Consider the following 22,847-nt stretch of genomic DNA (forward strand, 5'->3'; position numbering starts at 1 on the left):
AATATGTGCACACCATCTTTGCTGATGCAGCTTCAAGTAAGCTAATAGGATCTGTACGATTCTAGAGACTATTAAGTAAAAATAAAGATATGCATGTGGTATGGACACCATTCTCATCTGAAAAACACTCGTCTGGCTTATGTCTATCCCCTAAACAGAAAACATCCAACAAGAACAATTTTCTCTACATTTATTTAATTATAACACAAGTAGAACAATGCACACCAAATGGAAATATATCCAAAAAAGATGATGAAAATGTTTAGGAACAGAAATGACTAATTTAGCTGAAGGAATTCCTCAGGTTCCATTAAAACACATTTGCAACTTATAATTGGTTATTAGTGTAAATTAAATTTAGTAACTGAGTCCCAATTTACTACTAAAAGTTATCAAAATATTTTCAAAATGTTACACAAAAACTGAAATATCCATAAGTATTACATTAACACCAAACAAAAAAAATCATATAAAGAAAAGTAAAGGCGTCCTGAGATAAACTACAAATTACACTTATGACAGATTATACACTCCCTTTCCTCTCACATATAATTGTAAGGATTTGGTATTTTGCACATTCCAAGATAAAGTAATGATAATATATGCTGATGCAAATTTCAGCCATAAAAATAAACTACTTCATATCTTAAATATTCCTATGATGAAACATCAGACTCCAGTTTCACTAATCAAAACTTTATGAAGGCATAAATTACATTTGGTTTTGACTCCTCAAATCATGGCTGAAAACTCTCAGCAGAGCATTCTAGGCTTTTTTTTCTCACACCAAGTGACCCAGAATATATTTTAAGAAATGTTTATTTTCTGTGCATATTTGTTTTAAAATTATAAATTCCTGAGCACTTTTTCTTCTTCCTCCTCATCACTGTCAGTGACATTGACTTGCTGGATACTAGAGGGAGTTGATGTCGGAGCTGTGAAGACATTCTCCAAGGCTCCAATGTCCAGCTGAGGCACAGGATTTAAGTATTCTTCCCCACTGTGGCTATGACTGTTATAGCAAGAAGTCCCATCCATGTTCTCACAACTTCGAGAATCTTCGCTGTGAGCGCGTTCATCTGGGTAGTCTCTAAAAGGATAGTCTCTATTTAAAGCTGAAAACATAGCCTCGTGTTTTTGGTACCTGTCTTCATAATAACCAAGGCATTCTGGCATTGAACTTGGAAAATTTCCATAGCCAAAGGGAGGCCGACTGTAAGGGCACGTGCTGTAGCAGAAAGACAAAAAAGGAATTATATCATACATTGCCCACATGTTGTCTTGTGTGCAGATTAACTGAGCAAGTTTAACTACATCATCTTTGGAGCCTACAGAGCTCCCAAGGTTAACTTTTTGCAACCACTTCATGTATTCATCCACATGTTGCCTAGTCCTAACATGAAATAATTGGCAAAGTAAGCTTGTAACTATTATCTCTCATCAGCCTCAGACTTCTTATCTTTTGGTAGCCTGGATAAAAGAAAAATTATTAACAGTTATCAGATCCTTTCTCTCACAATGCTTTATGCCATGTAAGGTTTTAGAAATGCAGGCACCTGTTGTGCTTGCTTAAAAACTCACACTTGGTAAGCAGTGTAACAATTGTTCTTACTACTATCTGAAATAAACCTTATGCTGGGGGAAATGTGAAACTGCTTGAAGCCAAGAATTCTTGGGGGTGGAGGGAGGGCACTCAGAGGATAACAATTTAACTTTTAAATTCACATTCAGTAATGAATTATATTAAAAACACTCAATACTAGAATGACTTAGAACTGATATTAAACTAATTTTTCAGACTGTTTCTCAAAAAATAAAAATTTGGAGAATGGGGATATGAAGAATTGAAAAGATTATTTTGCTGTTTTACAAACCAAAGGTTATTCTTTTAAGCAAATCTAAAATTCTGCCATTCGATTTTACTTGTCAATGTTTTTTAAAAAGTATTACTCTCCACTTCAAAGGCACAAAACAGGAATCATAGGAAGAGATATACAGAAAAGTCTATCCAAAATTTGCCTGGACTCATGGACTCCATCTAGTGACAGATAAGCATAATTCGTGCCATAGTGTCTGACTGTGACATCATGGACTATATATATAGCCCAACTCTCCACAAATTCTCCAGGCAAGGATACCGGAGTGGGCTGCCATTTCCTCCTCCAGGAGTGACAGATAATATAAGTATAATTACCATGCTCATTAACAAAACCCAAGACAAGCTGGGTGTTTCATTTCATGCTCCCACTTCTCTTTTAAAGGTTAACTTTGTTTCCTTCCCTTTAAAAATGTAAGTACAACTAATAGACTACAATCTCAAATTCTTTGGAAATACAGGGTTTCTTCAGTGGTGGTGTTTTAACCCAAATCTTCAAGTGCTAGAGACTTTACCCAGGATCAATATTACAAATATGAAGCATAGCTTCTGAAATGTTTCACATTTCCATTCTTACTACCATATCCTCATTCAGGCATTTTAATTTAATATATATGTACTGAATGCATAGCACTGGAAGTTATTAATACTATGACTTAGCTCCTTAGTTCTTCCACCTTTATGTCTCTCCATCTCCATTCCACAAATACTTCATATTCCACAAATATTCCACAAAGTTCAGTCCCTCAGTCATGTCTGACTCTTTGCAACCCCACGGACTGCAGCACGCCAGGCCTCCCTGTGAATCACTAACTCCCAGAGTTTACTCAAACTCATGTCCATTGAGACGGTGGTGCCATCCAACCATCTCATCCTTTGTTGTCCCCTTCTCTTCCCGCCTTCATTCTTTCCCAGTATTAGAGTCTTTTCAAATGAGTCAGTTCTTCGCATCAGGTAGCCAAAGTATTGGAGTTTCAGCTTCAGCATCAGTCCTTCCAATGAATAATCAGGACTGATTTCCTTTAGGATGGACTGGTTGGACCTTCTTGCTGTCTAAGAGACTCTCAAGAGTCTTCTCCAACACCACAGTTCAAAAGCATCAATTCTTTGGCACTCAGCTTTCTTTATAGTCCAAGTCTCACATACATACATGCCTACTGGAAAAACTATAGCTTTGACTAGACGGACATTTGTTGGCAAAGTAATGTCTCTGCTTTTGAATATGCTGTCTAGGTTCGTCATAACTTTTCTTCCAAGTAAGCGTCTTTTAATTTCATGGCTGCAGTTACCATCTGCAGTGATTATGGAGCCCAAGAAAAAAAAGTCTGTCACTGTTTTCACTGCTTCCCCATCTATTTCGCATGAAGTGATGGGACCGGATGCCATGATCTTAGTTTTCTGAATGTTGAGTTTTAAGCCAACTTTTTCACTCTTCTCTTTCCCTTTCATCAAGAGGCTCTTTAGTTCTTCTTTGCTTTCTGCCATAATGGTGGTATCTGCATATTTGAGGTTATTGATATTTCTCCCGGCAATCTTGATTCCAGCTTGTGCTTCATCCAGCCTAGCATTTCTCATGATGTACTCTGCATATAAGTCAAATGAGCAGGGTGACAATATACAGCCTTGACGTACTACTTTCCAGATTTGGAACCAGTTTGTTGTTCCATGTCCCATTTTAATTGTGGCTTCTTGACCTGCATACAGATTTCTCAGAAGGCAGGTCAGGTGGTCTGGTATTCTCATCTCTTAAGGAATTTTCCACAGTTTGTTATGATCCACACTGTTAAAGGCTTTAGGGTAGTCAATAAAGCAGAAGTAGACATTTTTCTGGAACTTTCTTGCTTTTTCAATGATCCAACGATGTTGACAATTTGATCTCTGGTTCCTCTGCCTTTTCTAAATCCAACTTGAACATCTGGAAGTTCATGGTTCATGAACTGTGAAGCCTGGCTTGGAGAATTTCAAGCATTACTTTGCTAGCGTGTGAGATGAGTGCAACTGTGCGGTAGTTTGAGCATTCTTTGGCATTGTCATTCTTTGGGATTGGAATGAAAACTGACCTTTTCCAGCCCTGTGGCCATTACTGAGTTTTCCAAATTTGCTGGTATATTGAGTGTAGCACTTTCACAGCATCATCTTTTAAGATCTGAAATAGCTCAACTGCAATTCCATCACCTCCGCTAGCTTTGTTTATAGTGATGCTTCCTAAGGCCCACTTGACTTCAAATTTCAGGTGAGTGAGAGTGATCACAGCATTGTGATTATCTGGGTCATGAAAATCTTTTTTGTACAGTTCTTGTGTATTCTTGACACCTCTTCTTAATATCTTCTGCTTCTGTTAGGTCCATACCATTTCTATCCTTTATTGTCTCCATCTTTGCATGAAAAGTTCCCTTGGTATCTCTAATTTTCTTGAAGAGATCTCTAGTCTTTCCCATTCTATTGTTTTCCTCTATTTCTTTGCATTGATCACTGAGGAAGGCTTTCTTATCTCTCCTTGCTATTCTTTGGAACTCTGCATTCAAATGGGTATATCTTTCCTTTTCTCCTTTGCTTTTCCCTTCTCTTCTTTTCATATCTATTTGTAAGGCCTCATCAGACAACCATTTTGCCTTTTTGCATTTCTTTTTCTTAAGGATGGTCTTGATGACTGCCTCCTGCACATGTCACGAACCTCCGGGCTTCCCTTGTGGCTCAGACAGTAAAGAATCTTTCCACAATGCAGGATACCCAGGTTCAATCCCTGGGTCAGGAAGATCCCCTGGAGAAAGAAATGGCAACCCACTCCAGTTTCCTTGCCTGGAGAATTTCATGGACAGAGGAGTCCGACAGGCTACAGTCTATGGGGGTCTCAAAGAATCAGACACAACTGAACAACTAACAAATACTACAAGGGGGGACTCAAATCAACTTCCTCCACAAAGTCTTCTTCTCTTCAGCTAGAAACAATTCACCAACGAACTAGTCTTTCAGGACTCAGTATAGGCAAGACACCAAATCACAAGATTTAGTAATTAAAAAAAATCTAAAATCCAAGTAGAATATACTTGATATGTGCTAAAGTGTGCTGTAATGCAAACATCACATGGCTATATTGGTGTGGTAAAACAAGTTAGTATTATATCTGGAGAACAAAGACAAGAATAATCCTAAAAGGTTACATAGATGAAAATGAATAACTGCAGAAGTGTCTGCATCATGGTGTAGTGGGGAAAGCACTACCATAGTGATAACTCAGTGTTGTTGAAATTTGCAATTCCCTAATGATACATGATGTGGAGCATCTTTTCTATGCTTGTCATCTTTTTATGTTCTCTGCTGAGGTACCTGATGAGGTCTTTTGTCCATTTTTAATTGGGTTGTTCATTTTCTTATTATTGAGTTTTCAGAGTTCTTTGTATATTTAGATAACAGTCCTTTATCAGATACATCTTTCAGAAATATTTTCTCCTAGTCTGTGGCTTGTCCCCTCATCCTATTGATAACACATTTTTTGACACTAAGTATTAATAGCATTGTGGAATTTGAAGCAAAGAATTGTGAGTCCTCTATCTTTGTTTTCCTTTTTTAAGATGGTTTTTTACTATTCCAGATCCCTTAAAATTCCATATAAATTTCAGAATCAGCTTTTCCATTTCTGCAAAAAAGTCATTGGGATTTTGAAAAGGATTGTATTGATTTTGCAAATCCTTTTGGGAAGTATTGTCATCTTAATAATAAGTCTGTCAATGCATATACATGAATACCTTCCCATTTACTTCAGTTTATTTCAGTGTTTTAAGGATTTCAGTTTACAAGTTTTGTACTTCCTTGGTGAGATTTATTCCTCTATATTTTACTCTTTTTGATGCTACTATAAAAAGTAATTGCATTCTCAATTTCTTTTTTGGTGTGCTTACTGCTAGTGTACAAAAATACAACTGAATTTTGTAAATTGATCTTACCCCCTGAAACTTTGCTGAATTCATTCATTCACTCTAATAAATTTTTGTGTATTTTTTAGGACTTTCTATTTATAAGATTATCCATATATAGGATCATGTGTGAAAAGAGGTAATTTTGAATTAATGTCTTTAATTTGAATGTTTTTTTTTTTCTTGCCTAATTGTTCTGGCTGGAACTTCCAGTACCACGTTGAACAGCAGTGGTAAAAGCAGACATCCTTATCTTGTTCCCCAAATTACAGAGGAAAGCTTTGGGCCTTCATCATTGAGTATAATGTTAATTATCAGTTTTTTGATAAATATCTTTTATCATATAGAAGAACTTCTATTCCTATTTTGCTGAGTAAGTTTTGAAATCAGGAATTAATTTTTATCATGAAAAGGTGTTGGATTTTCAGTCTAACGCTCTCCTAACTGAGCTATTCAGGCTAGCTGAAAAGGTGCTGGATTTTATCAGATGCTTTTTCGGCATCAATTGAGATGATCGGGTGGTTTTGCTCATTCATTGTTCTAATGAAGTGTATTGAATATGACACTGATTGATTTTCTGATATTAAACCACACTTAGAATTCTTGAGGGAAATCCCACTTGGTCATGGCATATAATCCTTTTAATACACTGCTGGATTTAGCTTACTAGTATTTTGTTGGTCATATGTTTATATCCAAAAGGCATTTTGACCTGCAATATTCTTTCTTGTGATGTCTTTTCCTGGCTTTGGTAACAGAGTAATGCTGGCCTTAGAATCATTCCCTTTTATATATTTTGGAGGACTATGAGCATGATTAGTGTTAATTCTTCTTTAAAACTTTAGTAGAATTCACCAGTGAAGATATCTAGTCCAGGGTTTATCTTTGTTGGGAGGTTTTTAATTACTGATTCAATCTCTTGATATATTCAATCTCTTGATATATTTGGTCAAGACTTATTTCTTGATAAGTCTGGTTCAGATTTTCTATCTCTTCTTGAGGCAGTTTTGGTAATTCATGTGCTTGTCCATTTCATCTAGGTCATCTAACTTGGTGTACAATTATTCTATAATTATTATCCTATAATCATTTTTATTTCTATGAGATCAGGATAATGTACCTGATTTCATTTCTATAGATTTTATTACTATAGATTTAGTAACTTATGTCTTCTCTCTTTTTTTCTTAGCTTAGCTATAAAAGTTTGTCAGTATTGTTATCATTTCTTTGGGTATGTTCTGTTTTCATTCATCTCAATGTATTTCCTAATTTTCCTTATGATGTCTTATATGACCAATTGGCTGTTTAAGAGTGTGCTGTTTAATTTCCAATATTTGTCAATTTTCCAGTTTTTCTTTCTGTTATTGATGACTAGTTTCATTCCATCATAGCTGGAAAAGAAACTCTGTATGGTTTCAAACTTTAAAAAATTTCTGAGACTCGTTTTGTGATCTAACATATGGCATATCCTACAGGATATACCATTTTCACTTGTTAAGAATCTATAGCCTCTTGTTGGGTGCAGAACATATATATCTGTTAAATCTAGTTGATTCATAGAGTCTTCTATTTCCTTTTTGCCCTTCATCCATTTTTAGATGAATGATCTTCCATTATTATATAAAGTATTCATAGCTAATATCATACCCAATGGTTAATAGTTTAAAGTTTTTCCTCTAAAATCAGGAACAAAACATGGATGCCTACTCTTCATACTTTTTATTCAACATAGTACCAAAAGCCCTAGCCTGGGCAGTTAGGTAAGTAAAAGAAATACAAAGAATTCATATTGGAAACAAGGAAGTAAGACTGTCTCTATCTGCAAATGGCATAATAATTAATATATCAAGGAAACCCTAAAAACTCAACCAAAAAAAAAAACAAAAAACACCTGTTAGAATTAATTAGTGAACTGAGTAAAGCTGCAGGATACAAAATCAATATGCAAAAATCAGTGGCATTCCTATACACTAACAACAGCCCAGAAAAAGAAATTAAGAAAATCAAGCCCATTTACAATTGCAACAAAAAGAATAAAATACCTAGAAATAAATTTAACCAAGGGTGTGAAAGACGTATACACTGAAAACTATAACACACTGATGAAAAAAATTGGAAAAAGCACAAATAAATGAAAAATTATTCTGTGCTCATGAATTAGAAAAAATAATATTGTTAAAATGTCTGTATTATCCAAAGCTATCTACAGATTCAATGAAATAACCTATTAAAATCCAGTGGCATTTTTCACAGAAATAGAACAAATCATCCCAATTTTTTTGTGGAAACACAAAAGACAGTAAATAGTCAAAACAATCTTGAGAAAGAAGAACAAAGCTAGAGGCATTACAATCTCTGATTTCAAACTGTAGTAACCGCAACAGTATGTACTGGCATAAAAATAAACGCATAAGCTCAACAAAGCAGAAAAGAGAGCTATAAATAAACCCATGCCTACATGGCTAATTAATTCATAGCTATTAATTAACAAAAGTAGACAATGGGGAAAAGACAGTAACTTCAATAAATGGTGTTGGAAAATTAAGACAGCCAAATGCAAAAGAATGAATTCTCTACCTTATATCATACACAAAACTCCAGTCAAAATCGATTAAAGACTTTAACATAAGGCCTGGAGCCTTAAAACTCCTAGAAGAAAATATAGGCAATAAGCTCCTGACATTGAATTGGCGATGCTTTTTTGGATTTAACAGCAAAGGCAACAAAAGCAAAAATTAACAAATAGACTACATCAAACTGAAAAGCTTTCATATTAAAAGGAAGCCCATCAACAAAATGAAAAGACAACCTACCAAATGAGAGAAAATATTTGCAAACCAAACAAAACATCTGATACAAAATTAATATCCAAAATATATGAAGAATTCATATAACTCAATAGCAAAAAAAACCCCAAACAAACCTCATTTAAAAATGGGCAGAGGATCTAAATAGACAATTTTTTTTTCCCACAGAGAAGTCATATAGGTAGCCAACAGGTCCAAGAAAAGGTGCTCAATATCACTATTATCAGGGAAATACAAATTAACACCACAGTGCTATCAGGAAATGCTGCCATTTGCCACAAAATGGATGGACCTTGAGGACATTATGCTAAGTGAAGTAAGTCAGAGAAAGACAAAAACCATTTGGTCTCACTTATAAGAGGAATCTAAAAACAAAAACAAAACAAACAAAAAAACCCATCTCATAGATAGAGAACAGTTGGGTGGTTGCCACAGATTGGGAGTGAGAGGTGAGCAAGATGGATAAAGGTGGTTCCATTAGGCAAACTTTTTATTTAAAGAGTAAGTAAGCCCTCGGGATATTATGTAGAGCATAGTGACTACAGTTAATAATACTGAATTGTATTTTTGAAAGTTTCCAAGTGATTAAATCTTAAAATTCTCATCACAAGGAAAAAAAAATTTACATTGTACACCTGAAACTAATATGTCAATTATATCTCAATAAAAAAATAAAATAAAGTAGTAAGTCTTGAACAATTATTACATAACTGTATTTTTCCCTTCAATCCTGTCAATTTTTGCTTCATATATTTTAGAGTACTATTATCGTATATGTATTAATTATAATTGCTATATCTTTTTAATGTTTTAAAGTAAATATATGGGAATTCCCTGGTGACCTAGCGCTTAGGTTACCAGGTTTTCACTGCTGTGGCCTGGGTTCAATCCCTGGTCAAGGAACTGAGACCTTGCATAACCAAAATAAAGAGATAAACAAAATATGTAATGACTTTGTCTCTTGTAACAATTTTTGATGTAAAGTTTATTTTGTTTAATATTATTGTAACCATCTCAGCTCTCTTTTGGTTACTATTTGCCTGGACTATCTGTTCCTGTTTTTTCACTTTCAACCTATTTGTGTCATTGGTCTAAAGTGAGTCTCTTTGTGGGAATTCCTTGGCGGTCCAGTGGTTAGGATTCTGCACATTCACTGCAGGGTGCACAGGCTCAATCTCTGGTCAGGGAACTAAGATTCCACATGCCACATGGTGTGGCCAAAACAAAAAAAAGTTAAAATCTGCTCCGTGAATACCATATTTATTTAGCATATGTGATGCCGAAGTGAGCACTACCATGTTTATTTAAATAAACAAGTGAGTTTCTTACAGATAAGATTTTTTTCCCCAATTTCTTCTAGGCTTTTACAGTCTGTCTTCTGTTTCTCCTGTCTGTTGTCCCTTAACACAGGCAGCAATGGATAGTATACACCTTTCAATATTTTCCACAGACACAAGCTGGGAGGCAATCCCAGCCCTAAGGAAGTTCTTCAGTTCAGTTCAGTTGCTCAGTCGTGTCCGACTCTTTGCGACCCCATGAATCGCAGCACGCCAGGCCTCCCTGTCCATCACCAACTACCTGAGTTTACTCAAACTCATGCCCATCGAGTTGGTGATGCCATCCAGCCATCTCATCCTGTCATCCCCTTCTCCTCCTGCCCCCAATCCCTCCCAGCATCAGGGTCTTTTCCAGTGAGTCAACTCTTCGCATGAGGTGGCCAAAGTATTGGAGTTTCAGATTCAGCATCAGTCCTTCCAATGAACACCCAGGACTGATCTCCCCTAGGATGGACTGGCTGGATCTCCTTGCAGTCCAAGGGACTCTCAAGAGTCTTCTCCAACACCATAGTTCAAAACCATCAATTCTTTGGTGCTCAGCTTTCTTCACAGTCCAACTTTCACATCCATACATGACCAGTGGAAAAACCACAGCCTTGACTAGACAGACCTTTGTTGGCAGAGTAATGTCTCTGCTTTTTAATATGCTATCTAGGTTGGTCAAAACTTTCCTTCCAAGAAGTAAGCGTCTTTCAATTTCATGGCTACAATCACCATCTGCAGTGATTTTGGAGCCCAAAAAAATAAAGTCTGACACTGCTTCCACTGTTTTCCTATCTATTTCCCATGAGGTGATGGGACCAGATGCCATGATCTTAGTTTTCTGAATGTTGAGCTTTAAGCCAACTTATTCACTCTCCTCTTTCACCTTCAAGAGGCTCTTTAGTTCTGCTTCACTTTCTGCCATAAGGGTGATGCCAAATTGTCATCTGCATATCTGAGCTTATTGATAGCTCTCCTGGCAATCTTGATTCCAGCTTGTGCTTCTTCCAACCCAGCGTTTCTCATGATGTACTCTGCATATAAGTTAAATAAGCAGGGTGACAATATATAGCCTTGACATACTCCTTTTCCTATTTGGAACCACTCTGTTGGTCCATGTCCAGTTCTAACTGTTGCTTCCTGACCTGCATATAGGTTTCTCAAGAGGCAGCTCAGGTGGTCTGGTATGCCCATCTCTTTCAGAATTTTCCACAGTTTATTGCGATCCACACAGTCAAAGACTTTGGCATAGTCAATAAAGCAGAAATAGATGTTTTTCTGGAACTCTCTTGCTTTCTCGATGATCCAGTGGATGTTGGCAATTTGATCTCTGGTTCCTCTGCCTTTTCTAAAACCAGCTTGAACATCTGGAAGTTCACGGTTCACGTATTGCTGAAGCCTGGCTTGGAGAATTTTGAGCATTACTTTACAAGCATGTGAGATGAGTGCAATTGTGCAGTAGTTAGAGCATTCTTTGGGTTTGCTTTTCTTTGGGATTGGAATGAAACTAACGTTTTCCAGTCCTGTGGCCACTGCTGCGTTTTCCAAATTTGCTGGCATATTGAGTGCAGCACTTTCATAGCATCATCTTTTAGGATTTGAAATAGCTCAACTGGAATTCCATCACCTCCACTAGCTTTGTTCGCTGTGATGCTTTCTAAGGCCCACTTGACTTCACATTCCAGGATGTCTGGCTCTAGGTGAGTGATCACACCATCGTGATTATCTGGGTCGTGAAGATCTTTTTTGAATAGTTCTTTGTGTATTCTTGCCACCTCTTCTTAATATCTTCTGCTTCTGTTAGGTCCATACTATTTCTGTCCTTTATTGAGCCCATCTTTGCATGAAATGTCCCCTTGGTATCTCTAATTTTCTTGAAGAGATCTCTAGTCTTTCCCATTCTGTTGTTTTCCTCTATTTCTTTGCATTGATTGCTGAGGACGGCTTTCTTATCTCTCCTTGCTATTCTTTGTAACTCTTAGGAGAGTTCTTAGAAGAACTCTAACGGAGTTCTTAGGAGAGTCATATTAAGGTGCCCCCTGAGCCAACTCTTCAGGAAGTCACCAGACAGGTCAAAAAGCACAATCACAACACTCTCTTAACTCTAACGGAGTTCTTAGGAGAGTCATATTAAGGTGCCCCCTGAGCCAACTCTTCAGGAAGTCACCAGACAGGTCAAAAAGCACAATCACAACACTCTCTTAACTCTAACGGAGTTCTTAGGAGAGTCATATTAAGGTGCCCCCTGAGCCAACTCTTCAGGAAGTCACCAGACAGGTAAAAAGCACAATCACAACACTCTCTTTAAGAACAAGGTCTGTATTGCCTCCTCTAATAGCAACAAGTCACACGAGGAACATGAGTCACCATCTCCTTGTCATCACTGAACAGGATAAACAGGGATGGTTGTGGCAAAAATGCCACAATGCTATCTTAGCAAAATTTAGCAGCTTTCTTCATTAAACACCTCTTCAGATGATTCTGACACTGTTTTTGCCAATGTAATTACTGCTTCAGTGAAGAGGTAGATTCTTAGAGATCCCCATCCTGCAACTCTTTGTGACATTCTACTTCAATGGTATTTCATGCTTTTCAAAGTTTTGATTTATACTGTTAAATTTATTCCAAAGGTTTTTAACTCTTCATTTTATTGTAAATGGAACTGTTTTCTCAATTTCATTTTCTGTTTATTCATTGCTACTGTATAGAAATATAATTCTTTTATATATATATAGAGAGAGAGAGGTCTTATATCCTGATAACTTGCTGAATTCTTGTGTTGCTTGTAATAGCTTTTCTGTGGATTCCTCAAGATTTCTTGTATATAAGATTGTGTAATACATAAATACAATTTTACTTCTTTTACAATCTAGATACTTTCTAGATACCTTTTATACCTTTTCTTTATCATGTCTAATTGTCCTAGGCTAGTGAGAGTGAAAATCACTCAGTCGTGTCTGACTCTTTGCAAACCCATGGACTATACAGTCCATGGAATTCTCCAGGCCAGAATACTGGAGTGGGTAGCCTTTCCCTTCGCCAGGGGACCTTCCCAACCCAGGGATCGAACACAGGTCTCCTGCGTTGCAGGCAGATTCTTTACCATCTGAGCCACAGGGGAAGTCCAGCTGTCCAAGACTAAACCAGTGACAAAAATGTACATCTGTGTCCTATTCTTAATAATAACTGGATCTTGCTGATCCCCAGTCTCTGCCATTAAGTATAATGTTAGGTGTTTCTTGTTGCCTGTGAAGGCTACTCCATTGCTTCTAAGGGATTCTTGCCCACAGTAGTAGATATAATGGTCATCTGAGTTAAATTCACCCATTCCAGTCCATTTTAGTTCACTGATTCCTAAAGTGTCAATGTTCACTCTTGCCACCTCCTGTGATTACTTCCAAATTGCCTTGATTCATGGACCAATGAACTCCAGGTTCCTAGGCAATATTGCTCCTTACAGCATTAGACTTTACTTCCATCACCAGTCACATCCACAACCAGGTGCTGTTTTCTCATTGGCTCCATATCTTCATTTATTCTGAAGTTATTTCTCTACTGATCTCCTGTAGCACACTGGGCACCTGCCGACCTGAGGAGTTCATCTTTCAGTGTCCTACCATTTTGCCTTTCCATGCCGTTCATGGGGTTCTCAAGGCAAGAATCAGTTCAGTTCAGTTTGGTCACTCAGTTGTGTCTGACTCTTTGCAACCCCATGGACTGCACCACGCCAGGCCTTCCTGTCCATCACCAACTCCCAGAGTTTGCTCAAACTCATTCCATTGAGGGGGTGATGCCATCCATCCACCTCATCCTGTGTCGTCTCCTTCTCCTCCCACCTTCAATCTTTCCCAGAATCAGAGTCTTTTCGAAGGAGTCAGTTTTTTGCATCAGGTGGCCAGAGTATTGGAGCTTCAGCATCAGTTCTTCCAGTGAATATTCAGGACTGATTTCCTTTAGGATGGACTGGTTGGATCTCCTTGCTGTTCAAGGGACTCTCAAGAGTCTTTGCCAACACCACAGTTCAAAACATCAATTCTTTGGCACTCAGCTTTCTTTACAGTCCAACTCTCACATCCATACAAGACTACTGGAAAAACCATAGCTTTGACTGGAGGGACCTTTGTTGGCAAAGTAATGTCTCTACTTTTTAATATGCTGTCTAGGTTGGTAATAGCTTTTCTTCCAAAGAGCAAGCAAGAAATTAGAAATTTCTTCTAATTTCATGGCTGCAGTCACCATCTGCAGTGGTTATGGAGCCCAAGAATAGAAAGTCTGTCACTGTTTCCACTGTTTCCCCATCTATTTGCCATGAAGTGATGAGACTGGATACCATGATCTTAGCTTTCTGAATGTTGAGTTTTAAGCCAATTTTTTCACTCTCTTCTTTCACCTTCATCAAGAGGCTCTTTAGTTCTTCTTCGCTTTCTGCCATAAGGGTGGTGTCATCTGCATATCTGAGGTTATTGATATTTCTCCTGGCAATCTTGATTCCAGCTTGTGCTTCATGCAGCCCATCGTTTCTCAAGATGTACTCTGCATATAAGTTAAATAAGCAGAGTGACAATATACAGCTTTGATGTACTCCTTACACTATTTGGAACCAGTCTGTTGTTCCATGTCAAGTTCTAACTGTTGCTTCCTGACCTGCACACAGAGTTCTCAAGAGTAAGGTAGTCTGGTATTCCCATAGCTTTAAGAATTTTCCAGTTTGCTGTGATCCACACAGTCAAAGGCTTTAGCGTAGTCAATAAAACAGAAGCAGATGTTTTTCTGGAACTCTCTTGCTTTTTCAATGCTCCAACCTATGTTGGCAATTTGATCTCCGGCCCCTCTGCATTTTCTAAATCCAGCTTGAATATCTGGAAGTTCACGGTTCACATACTGTTGAAGCCTGGCCTGGAGAATTCTGTGCATTACTTTACTAGTGTGTGAGATGAGTACAATTGTGTGGTAGTTAGAGCGTTCTTTGGCATTGCCTCTCTTTGGGATTGGAATGAAAACTGACCTTTTCCAGTCCTGTGGCCACTGCTTCATTTTCCAAATTTGCTGGCATATTGAGTGTAGCACTTTCACAGCATCATCTTTTAGGATTTGAAACAGCTCAACTGGAATTCCATCACCTCTGCTAGCTTTGTTCATAGTGATGCTTCCTAAGGCCCACCTTACTTCAAATTTCAGGTGAGTGAGAGTGATCACAGCATTGTGATTATCTGGGTCATGAAAATCTTTTTTGTACAGTTCTTCTGTGTATTCTTGTCACCTCTTCTTAAAATCTTCTGCTTCTGTTAGGTCCATACCATTTCTGTCCTTTATTGTCCCCACCTTTGCATGAAAAGTTCCCTTGGTATCTCTAATTTTCTTGAAGAGATCTCTAGTCTTTCCCATTATATTGTTTTGCTCTGTTTCTTTGCATTGATCACTGAGGAAGGCTTTCTTATCTCTCCTTGCTATTCTTTGGAACTCTGCATTCAAATGGGTATATTTTCTATTTCTCCTTTGCCTTTCCCTTCTCTTCTTTTCATATCTATTTGTAAGGCCTCGTCAGACAACCATTTTGCTTTTTTGCTTTTCTTTTTCTTGGAGGCGGTCTTAATCCCTGTCTCCTATACAATGTCACGGACCTCTGTCCATAGTTCTTCAGGCACTCAGTCTATCAGATCTAATCCCTTGAATCTATTTCTCACTTCCACTGTGTAATTGTAAGGGATTTGATTTAGGTCATACCTGAACAGTCTAGTGGTTTTCCCTACTTTTTTCAATTTAAGTTTGAATTTGGCAATAAGGAGTTCATGATCTGAGCCACAGTCAGCTTCTAGTCTTGTTTTTGCTGACTGTATAGAGCATCTCCATCTTTGGCTGCAAAGAATATCATCAGTCTGATTTCGGTATTGACCATCTGGTGATGTCCATGTGTAGTCTTCTCTTGTGTTGTTGGAAGAGGGTGTTTGCTATGACCAGTGTGTTCTCTTGGCAAAACTCTATTAGGCTTTGCCCTGCTTCATTCTGTACTCCAAGGCCAAATTTCCCGGTTACTTCAAGTATTTCTTGACTTCCTACTTTTGCGTTCCAGTCGCCTAGAATGAAAAGGACATCTTTTTTTTGGGTGTTAGTTCTAGAAGGTCTTCCAAGTCTTCATAGAACCATTCAACTTCACCTTCTTCAGCATTACTGGTCAAGGCACAGCCTTGGATTACTGTGATGTTGAATGGATATTTGCCTTACAAATAGCTGAGATATTGGGTACTCTGGCTATCTAATATGACAAACTGACTCCTTCAAAAAGACCCTGATGCTGGGAAAGATTGAAGGTGGGAGGAGAAGGGGGCAACAGAGGATGAGATTGTTGGATGGCATCACTGACTCAATGGACATGAGTTTGACTAAACTCTGGGAGTTGGTGATGGACAGGGAAGCCTGGCGCACTGCAGCCCATGGGGTTGCAAAGAGTCAGACACAACTGAGTGACTGAACTGAACTAGGTATTTTTTGGTTGTTTTTAACTAGTTGAGGAAGCTTCCCTATATTCCTAGCTTGCTGGAATATTTCATGTTCAACATGAAGTGGTGTTCATTCTTGTCAAATGCTTTTTCTGGGTCTGCCGAAGATGGTGTAGTTTTGTTCCTGATTCTAATTCATATGGTATATATGTTAATCAATTTTCAAATCTCTTGATTTTCAAACAACTCACAATCCTGGAATAAATCTAAGTTGTTTATGGTGTATAATCCTCTTGTTATTCTGCTGAATTCAGTTTGCTAGTATTTTGTTGAGGATTTTTGTCTCTCAAAGAGATACTGACCTGTAGTTTTTCCTTCTTATGTTGTCTTTCTCTGATTTTTGCTATCAGAGCAATATTGACCTCATGGACTGAGACCCTTCTATTTTTTGAAAGAGTTTGTCTATAAAGTGTTTACTGTAGACAACATGTATTAAGGTCTTGATTTTTATCCAATTATACAGTATATGCCTTTTGATTATTTAATCATTAACATTTAATGTGATTTATGTATGACACTTTAGTTTTTGTTTTCTATGTGTCTCATATTTTCCTTTTTGCCTTCTATTCCTTCTTTACTGCATGAAGTAAATATTCACCATTGTAACTTTTTATTTCCTTTAATAACTTTTCCACTATTTCCTTAGTGGTTGCTCTAGCATTTATCATATACATCTTACCTTACAGAATCAACTTCAGATTTTTACTAACTTAATTCCAAGAAATATAGAATGTTGCTTGCATATAGCTATTCCTTCTTCTTCCTTTTTGTACTATTATTGTTATATAAATTAAAGCTATATGTGTTCTAAAACCAGCAATATATTGGTATGATTATTACTTTATATAATTTTGTGCCTATTAAATAAACTTAGAGAAAGGAAAGCAAGTATATATTCTGAAGTTTCTTTTTTTTTTCACTTTTATTTATTTTCTTAAGTTTTGGCTGCATCTCACAGCATGCAGGATCTTAGTTCCCCAATCAGGAACTGAACTCAAGCCTCCTGCAGTAGAAGTATGGAGTCCTAACCATTGGATTGTCAGGGAAGTCCCTGAAGTTTGTTATATTCACCTTCTCATGCATTACTGATGGTTCTCTTAATTTGTTCCTGTGGATTCAAGTTACAATCTGCTATCATTTCCTTAGTCCAAAACAACTTTGTCTCCATCTAACTCCTTCTGCTTTTATTATCAAATATATTACATTTCTATATATTATGGTCCCCAAAATTATTATTTGCATATTGCTTTATATAATTGCTTTTAAAACCAGTCAAAAGAAGATTCATAATGCCTTTATGCTGTCTTTATAGTATTTTTTATTAACTTTTATTAGAATATAGTTGATTTACAATGTTGTTTGTATATTATAGCTAGTTTCTTCTATATAGGAAAGTGAAACAGTTATACATATATGTATATATGTATATATGTATATATATATATATATATATATATATATCTACTCCATTTTAGGTATCCTATACTATCTTTTGTAACTGTATTTTTACCTTTACTGGGGCTCTTCGGTATTTTGTTTGTTTTTATCCCAGCTACCATTAAAGATCATTTGCTTTCAGCCTGAAGAACTCCCTTTAGTATTTCTCATAATGCAAATGTGCTAGCAATCTCAGTTTTGGATTATCTGATAAATGTCTTTACCTTGGCTTCATTTTTGAAAAATGGCTTCACTAAATATAAGATTCTTAGTTGACTGGGGTTTTTCTTCAGTACTTCAAATATATATTCTAGCCTCCATTGCTTTTGATGGAAAATCAGGTGTTAATTTTATTGGGGTTTCCCTGTACATGATATGAGTGTCTATCTGCCTGTCTCTCTCACTTTCTCTTTGACTTCAAATTTCACTATGATGTGGCCCTCTGTGGATCTCTTGGCTTTTAGACAATTCATAATTCATTACATTTCTTAAATGTATAACATTTTTCATCAAATATGAGAAGTCTTCAGCTATTATATCTTCAAATACTTTCTGCTTTTCCTCTCCTTCTTTACGATACTTTTATATATACATTGGTGCACTTAATGATGACAGTTCTGATGCTCTGTTCATTTTTCTTCATTCTTTTTTCTCTCTATTCTTCAGGTTGTATAATCACTACCAGTCTACTTTCAAGGTTTCTGATTCATTCTCATGTCAGTTCAAGTTTACTTCTGAGCCCCTCTAGTGAAGTTTTCATTTTGGTTATTGTGCTTTTCAATTCCAGAACTTCCATTTGGTTCTTTTTATAATTTCTATGCCTTTAATGATAATATTTGTGAAGAGACATCATCATCACAACTTCTTTACTTCATTAAAAATGGTTTTAATTGTTTGAATATAATTATAACGTCTTGGAAGCCTATGTTAAATTTGAGATACGAGCCCTACCACTGGTAGCTTCTGTTGCTTATTTTTCTCCTCCATGTATGAATGGTGTCTTCCTTTTCTTTGCATGTCACAATTTTTGGTTGAAAACAGGACATTTTCAGTAACTTGGGAGCAATAACTTTCAGGAACTTGGGACAATAACTCTCTTTCACTTTTCCAGGTCTAGTGTTTTGGGTTTGTTTTGCTTGTTTTTTGTTGACTTGAAATTTTAGTGAAGTATATTTCCTCTGCAGTGTAAACCCTGAGTGTCACTTCTTAGAGGGCACCGATTTGGACATGAATACAGTCACCCTAGGATGATAATGGTTTTAGCAGGAATTTTCTTCTTTTTGTGTTAAGCTCTTTGACTCATTTGCCATTACATACAGATTGAGGATTACACTCATTGCTGGCTGATTGCTCCAAGGTTTCAACATGTCTTGGGGGCAGAGATTATTCCACAGTCTGACCCAATTAAATTCAGACAGGGGTATATTTTGAGAAGTCTCTGAGGTTTATTCTGACTGCAGGAGGGTTCTTAGCATTTCTTTCCCTAGTTTTTTGGTGTACTAGCTGGCATACAGTTATATTCTTAGTCTTAGTTCCCAGATCAGGAAACAAACCCTTACCCCCTGCAGTGGAAGCCCAGAATCTTAAACAGTGGACCCTCAGGGAAGTCCCTAGCTTCTTAGTCTGGATTAAGTGATGCCTCTTTTATTTGCTTACCACCAGAATCTCCTTGTTTTCAAGAATGTCCTTAAGTATGAACTTCCCCACACTGTTTCAGAAAAGTCAAATTCCTTTTGGAGAGTGTTTCTGGGCTCTCTATTCTTATGGCAAAATTTCTGGTTTTCTTCTGCCAGCATAGAACATCTCTTCTAAAAGTGACCTGGATCAAGGATGCTCAGAGTCACAGCACTCTCTGTTTGTCATCCTTAAGAGTTGAGCAGTTATCCTGTTAGTAGGTGCTGAGCAAAGGAAAGGAACCCCCAACCTCTTGGTCACATTCACCATGAATTTAACCTCTTTATCTAAGAGCTGAAGAGGATAAGAAATGCTACATCTCTCTGTAAGATACTGTATCGCTTGATTAGGAGCCGAGGGGAGAGAAAGCTATCTTCTTGGCCACTCAGAGTTGGATTCCATCAAGTTAACTGAGGATGGGAGAAAGGGATAGTATTTTTCACGGCCCAAGTATCATAGACTCTTGCTCTTCTTACCAAGTTTTAGGATGTATTCTTGAATAAATGTTTCCTTATCTGCTATATGCCCTTAGGACACTTCCCAGAGAATTTAAGTGGTTGGTCTTTAAAAATAGTTTTTACCAGTTATGTTTGTTTGCTTGGGAGTAGGTTCACAGAACTCATGCTGCCATTTCAGAAATGAAACTCCCTCTCTCTCATACGTGTAATCATACTATTTCTATTAATATCCTCAATCTTTGCTTTGGATATAGTTAGCTACTTGAAAACAGTAACTTTGATCACTTCAAGTCTTGATTTTAAGAATTTTTAGATAAACCACAGCAACATTTAGTCTAGATCTAGCTAAAACAAGACTCTCCAAGTAGTCAATATCCCATCAAGGTTTTCTAATCTGTTTGATGAGAAAAAGAAATATTCCCAGCCTGGTGTGCACTGCTGTCTCTGATTTGTTGGACAGTTTTTTCACCAGTCTTGGGTAATATTCCTCACAAGCATCAGCTGATCAGCATTTAGCTGAATACTCAAAAAGGAACCTATGCAGAGATCCAGAATTCTTGCACTGTGTAACCTTCTTCTCTCATATACTCTATCCCAAGAATTCTAGCTGACTTGGTTTCGCTGGACTCTCGGTTCTATCTCCTCAACTCAGCAAGTCTACAAGGATCTCCTTGTGTTTCTCCTTCCTGTTTCCATGGTTTCCATATGTTGCTCCTTCCTGTTTCCATGTCTCCTTCCATGGTTTCCAGGCCAGTAAGCAGGGGAGATTTCAAGGCTTACCTCATTTATTTTCTCTCTCTCAGGGATCTTCATATTCATTGCTGATAAACAGTGTCTTGAAAACCATATATTTTGCCTTTTTTTTTTTTAATAATTTCAGATGAGGGTAGATTCAGCCCTAATCTTGGCTGGTACAGAAGTCCTCTTTAATTATTTGAAATATGCTTTTTGGTCTCTTCCTGATATTCAGTTCTGAAATCTGAAATCAGTTCTGAAATTCAGAAAGAGATGGGAATACCAGACCACCTGACCTGCCTCTTGAGAAACCTATATGCAGATGAGGAAGCAACAGTTAGAACTGGATATGAAACAACAGAGTGGTTCCAAAGAGGAAAAGGAGTACGTCAAGGCTGTATATTGTCACCCTGCTTATTTAACTTATATGCAGAGTACATCATGAGAATCGCTAGGCTGGAGGAAGCACAAGCTGGAATCAAGATTGCCGGGAGAAATATCAATAACGTCAGATATGCAGATGACACCACCCTTATGGCAGAAAGTGAAGAACTAAAGAGCCTCTTGAAGAAAGTGAAAGAGGAGAGTGAAAAAGTTGGCTTAAAGTTCAACATTCAGAAAGCTAAGATCATGGTATCTGGTCCCATCACTTCATGGCAAATAGAGGGGGAAACAGTGGCTGACTTTATTTTTCTGGGCTCCACAATCACTGCAGATGGTGACTGCAGCCATGAAATTAAAAGATGCTTACTCCTTGGAAGGAAAGTTATGACGAACCTAGACAGCATATTCAAAAGCAGAAATAATACTTTGCAAACAAAGGTCCATCTAGTTAGGCTATGGTTTTTCCAGTGGTCATGTATGGATGTGAGAGTTGGAATATAAAGAAAGCTGAGCACCGAAGAATTGATGCTTTTGAACTGTGGTGTTGGAGATTAGTGAGAGTCCCTTGGACTGCAAGGAGATCCAACCAGTCCATCCTAAAGGAAATCAGTCCTGGGTGTTCATTGGAAGGACAATGTTGAAGCTTAAACTCCAATACTTTGGCCACCTGATGTGAAGAGCTGACTCATTTGGAAAGACCCTGATGCTGGGAAAGACTGAGGGCAGGGGGAGAAGGGGACGACAGAGGATAAGATGGCTGGATGGCATCACTGCCTCAATGGACATGGGTGAGTGGACTCCAGGAGTTGGTGATGGACAGGGAAGCCTGGTGTGCTGTGGTTCATGGCGTCGCAAAGAGTCGGACACAACTGAGCAACTGAACTGAACTGAACTGATATTCAGTTATTTCAGATTCTTGGGTATTAATCTTATTATTTGTAGCATGTACTGACTCTTGCTCTTAAAGAATCCTTTCCTTGTGTTCTATATGCTAAAGCTCACCTTTAATAATTATTCTCTCCCTTTGGACATTCCTAAGTGGCTTGAAGGATTGAGTTATCTCCTTTAGAATAGCTGTCCCAGGTAAGTCATCCCAGAACTAATTTGTGTGTTAGTTTATCAAGTGGATAGGGTGATTTTAGAGTCTCAATCAGTGTGCAGTGTAATCTGGAATTTTTAGTTCTAACAGAAGACCTTTTTCCATATATAGCCCTGGATAAAAACAAGTTTCCTTTGTGCTTTGTCTGGATCAGTGATAAAAAATCTTCTATTCCTTTATCAAGGTTGAGAGGCCATTCTAAGGTCTTAGCTTTATGAAGGGGCATCCCTGGTGGTTCAGATGGTAAAGAATCCACCTGCAATGCGGGAGACCTGGGTTCTATCCCTGGTTTGGGAAGACCCCCTGGAGGAGGGCATGACAATCCACTCCAGTATTCTTGCCTGGAGAATCCCCATGGACAGAGGAGTCTGGTGGGCTACAGTCCATAGGGTCACAGAGTCAGACATGACTGAAGTGACAAAGCAGCAGCAACAGCAGCTTTATGAAGAGGTTTTAGTTTCACCTCCTCACCTTGAGAAGAGTCAAGACCTCATTTCCTTTCCTTATGTAGGCGTTAAAACCCAAGTTTATAAATGCTGAGACTATTTCTGAATCTGCAAACTATCCCCAGGACCACTATACAAGTTTTCAGCTTATTGATCATTTTGACAAAGGAGGATTTATTTTCCTTTCTTGTGATTTCAGCT

The 22,847-nt window shown here is 37.6% G+C and overlaps 1 protein-coding gene across 2 annotated transcripts in view; it reads right to left on the reverse strand.

The window, feature by feature from the left end:
- Positions 1–459: 459 nt before the first annotated feature.
- SOX30 (SRY-box transcription factor 30) overlaps positions 460–22,847 on the reverse strand; it is a 39,094-nt gene continuing 16,706 nt past the window's right edge. Inside the window, exon 5 of one of the 2 annotated variants that reach the window (XM_061149477.1) lies at positions 460–1,228. In XM_061149477.1, the coding sequence (XP_061005460.1) occupies positions 847–1,228 (382 nt within the window). In that variant the 3' untranslated portion in view covers positions 460–846. The remainder of the gene's footprint in view (positions 1,229–22,847) is intronic. The other variant, XM_061149478.1, reaches the window with a different exon arrangement.

This window comes from Dama dama, chromosome 9, assembly GCF_033118175.1.
Source record: "Dama dama isolate Ldn47 chromosome 9, ASM3311817v1, whole genome shotgun sequence".
Classification (NCBI taxonomy): domain Eukaryota; kingdom Metazoa; phylum Chordata; class Mammalia; order Artiodactyla; family Cervidae; genus Dama; species Dama dama.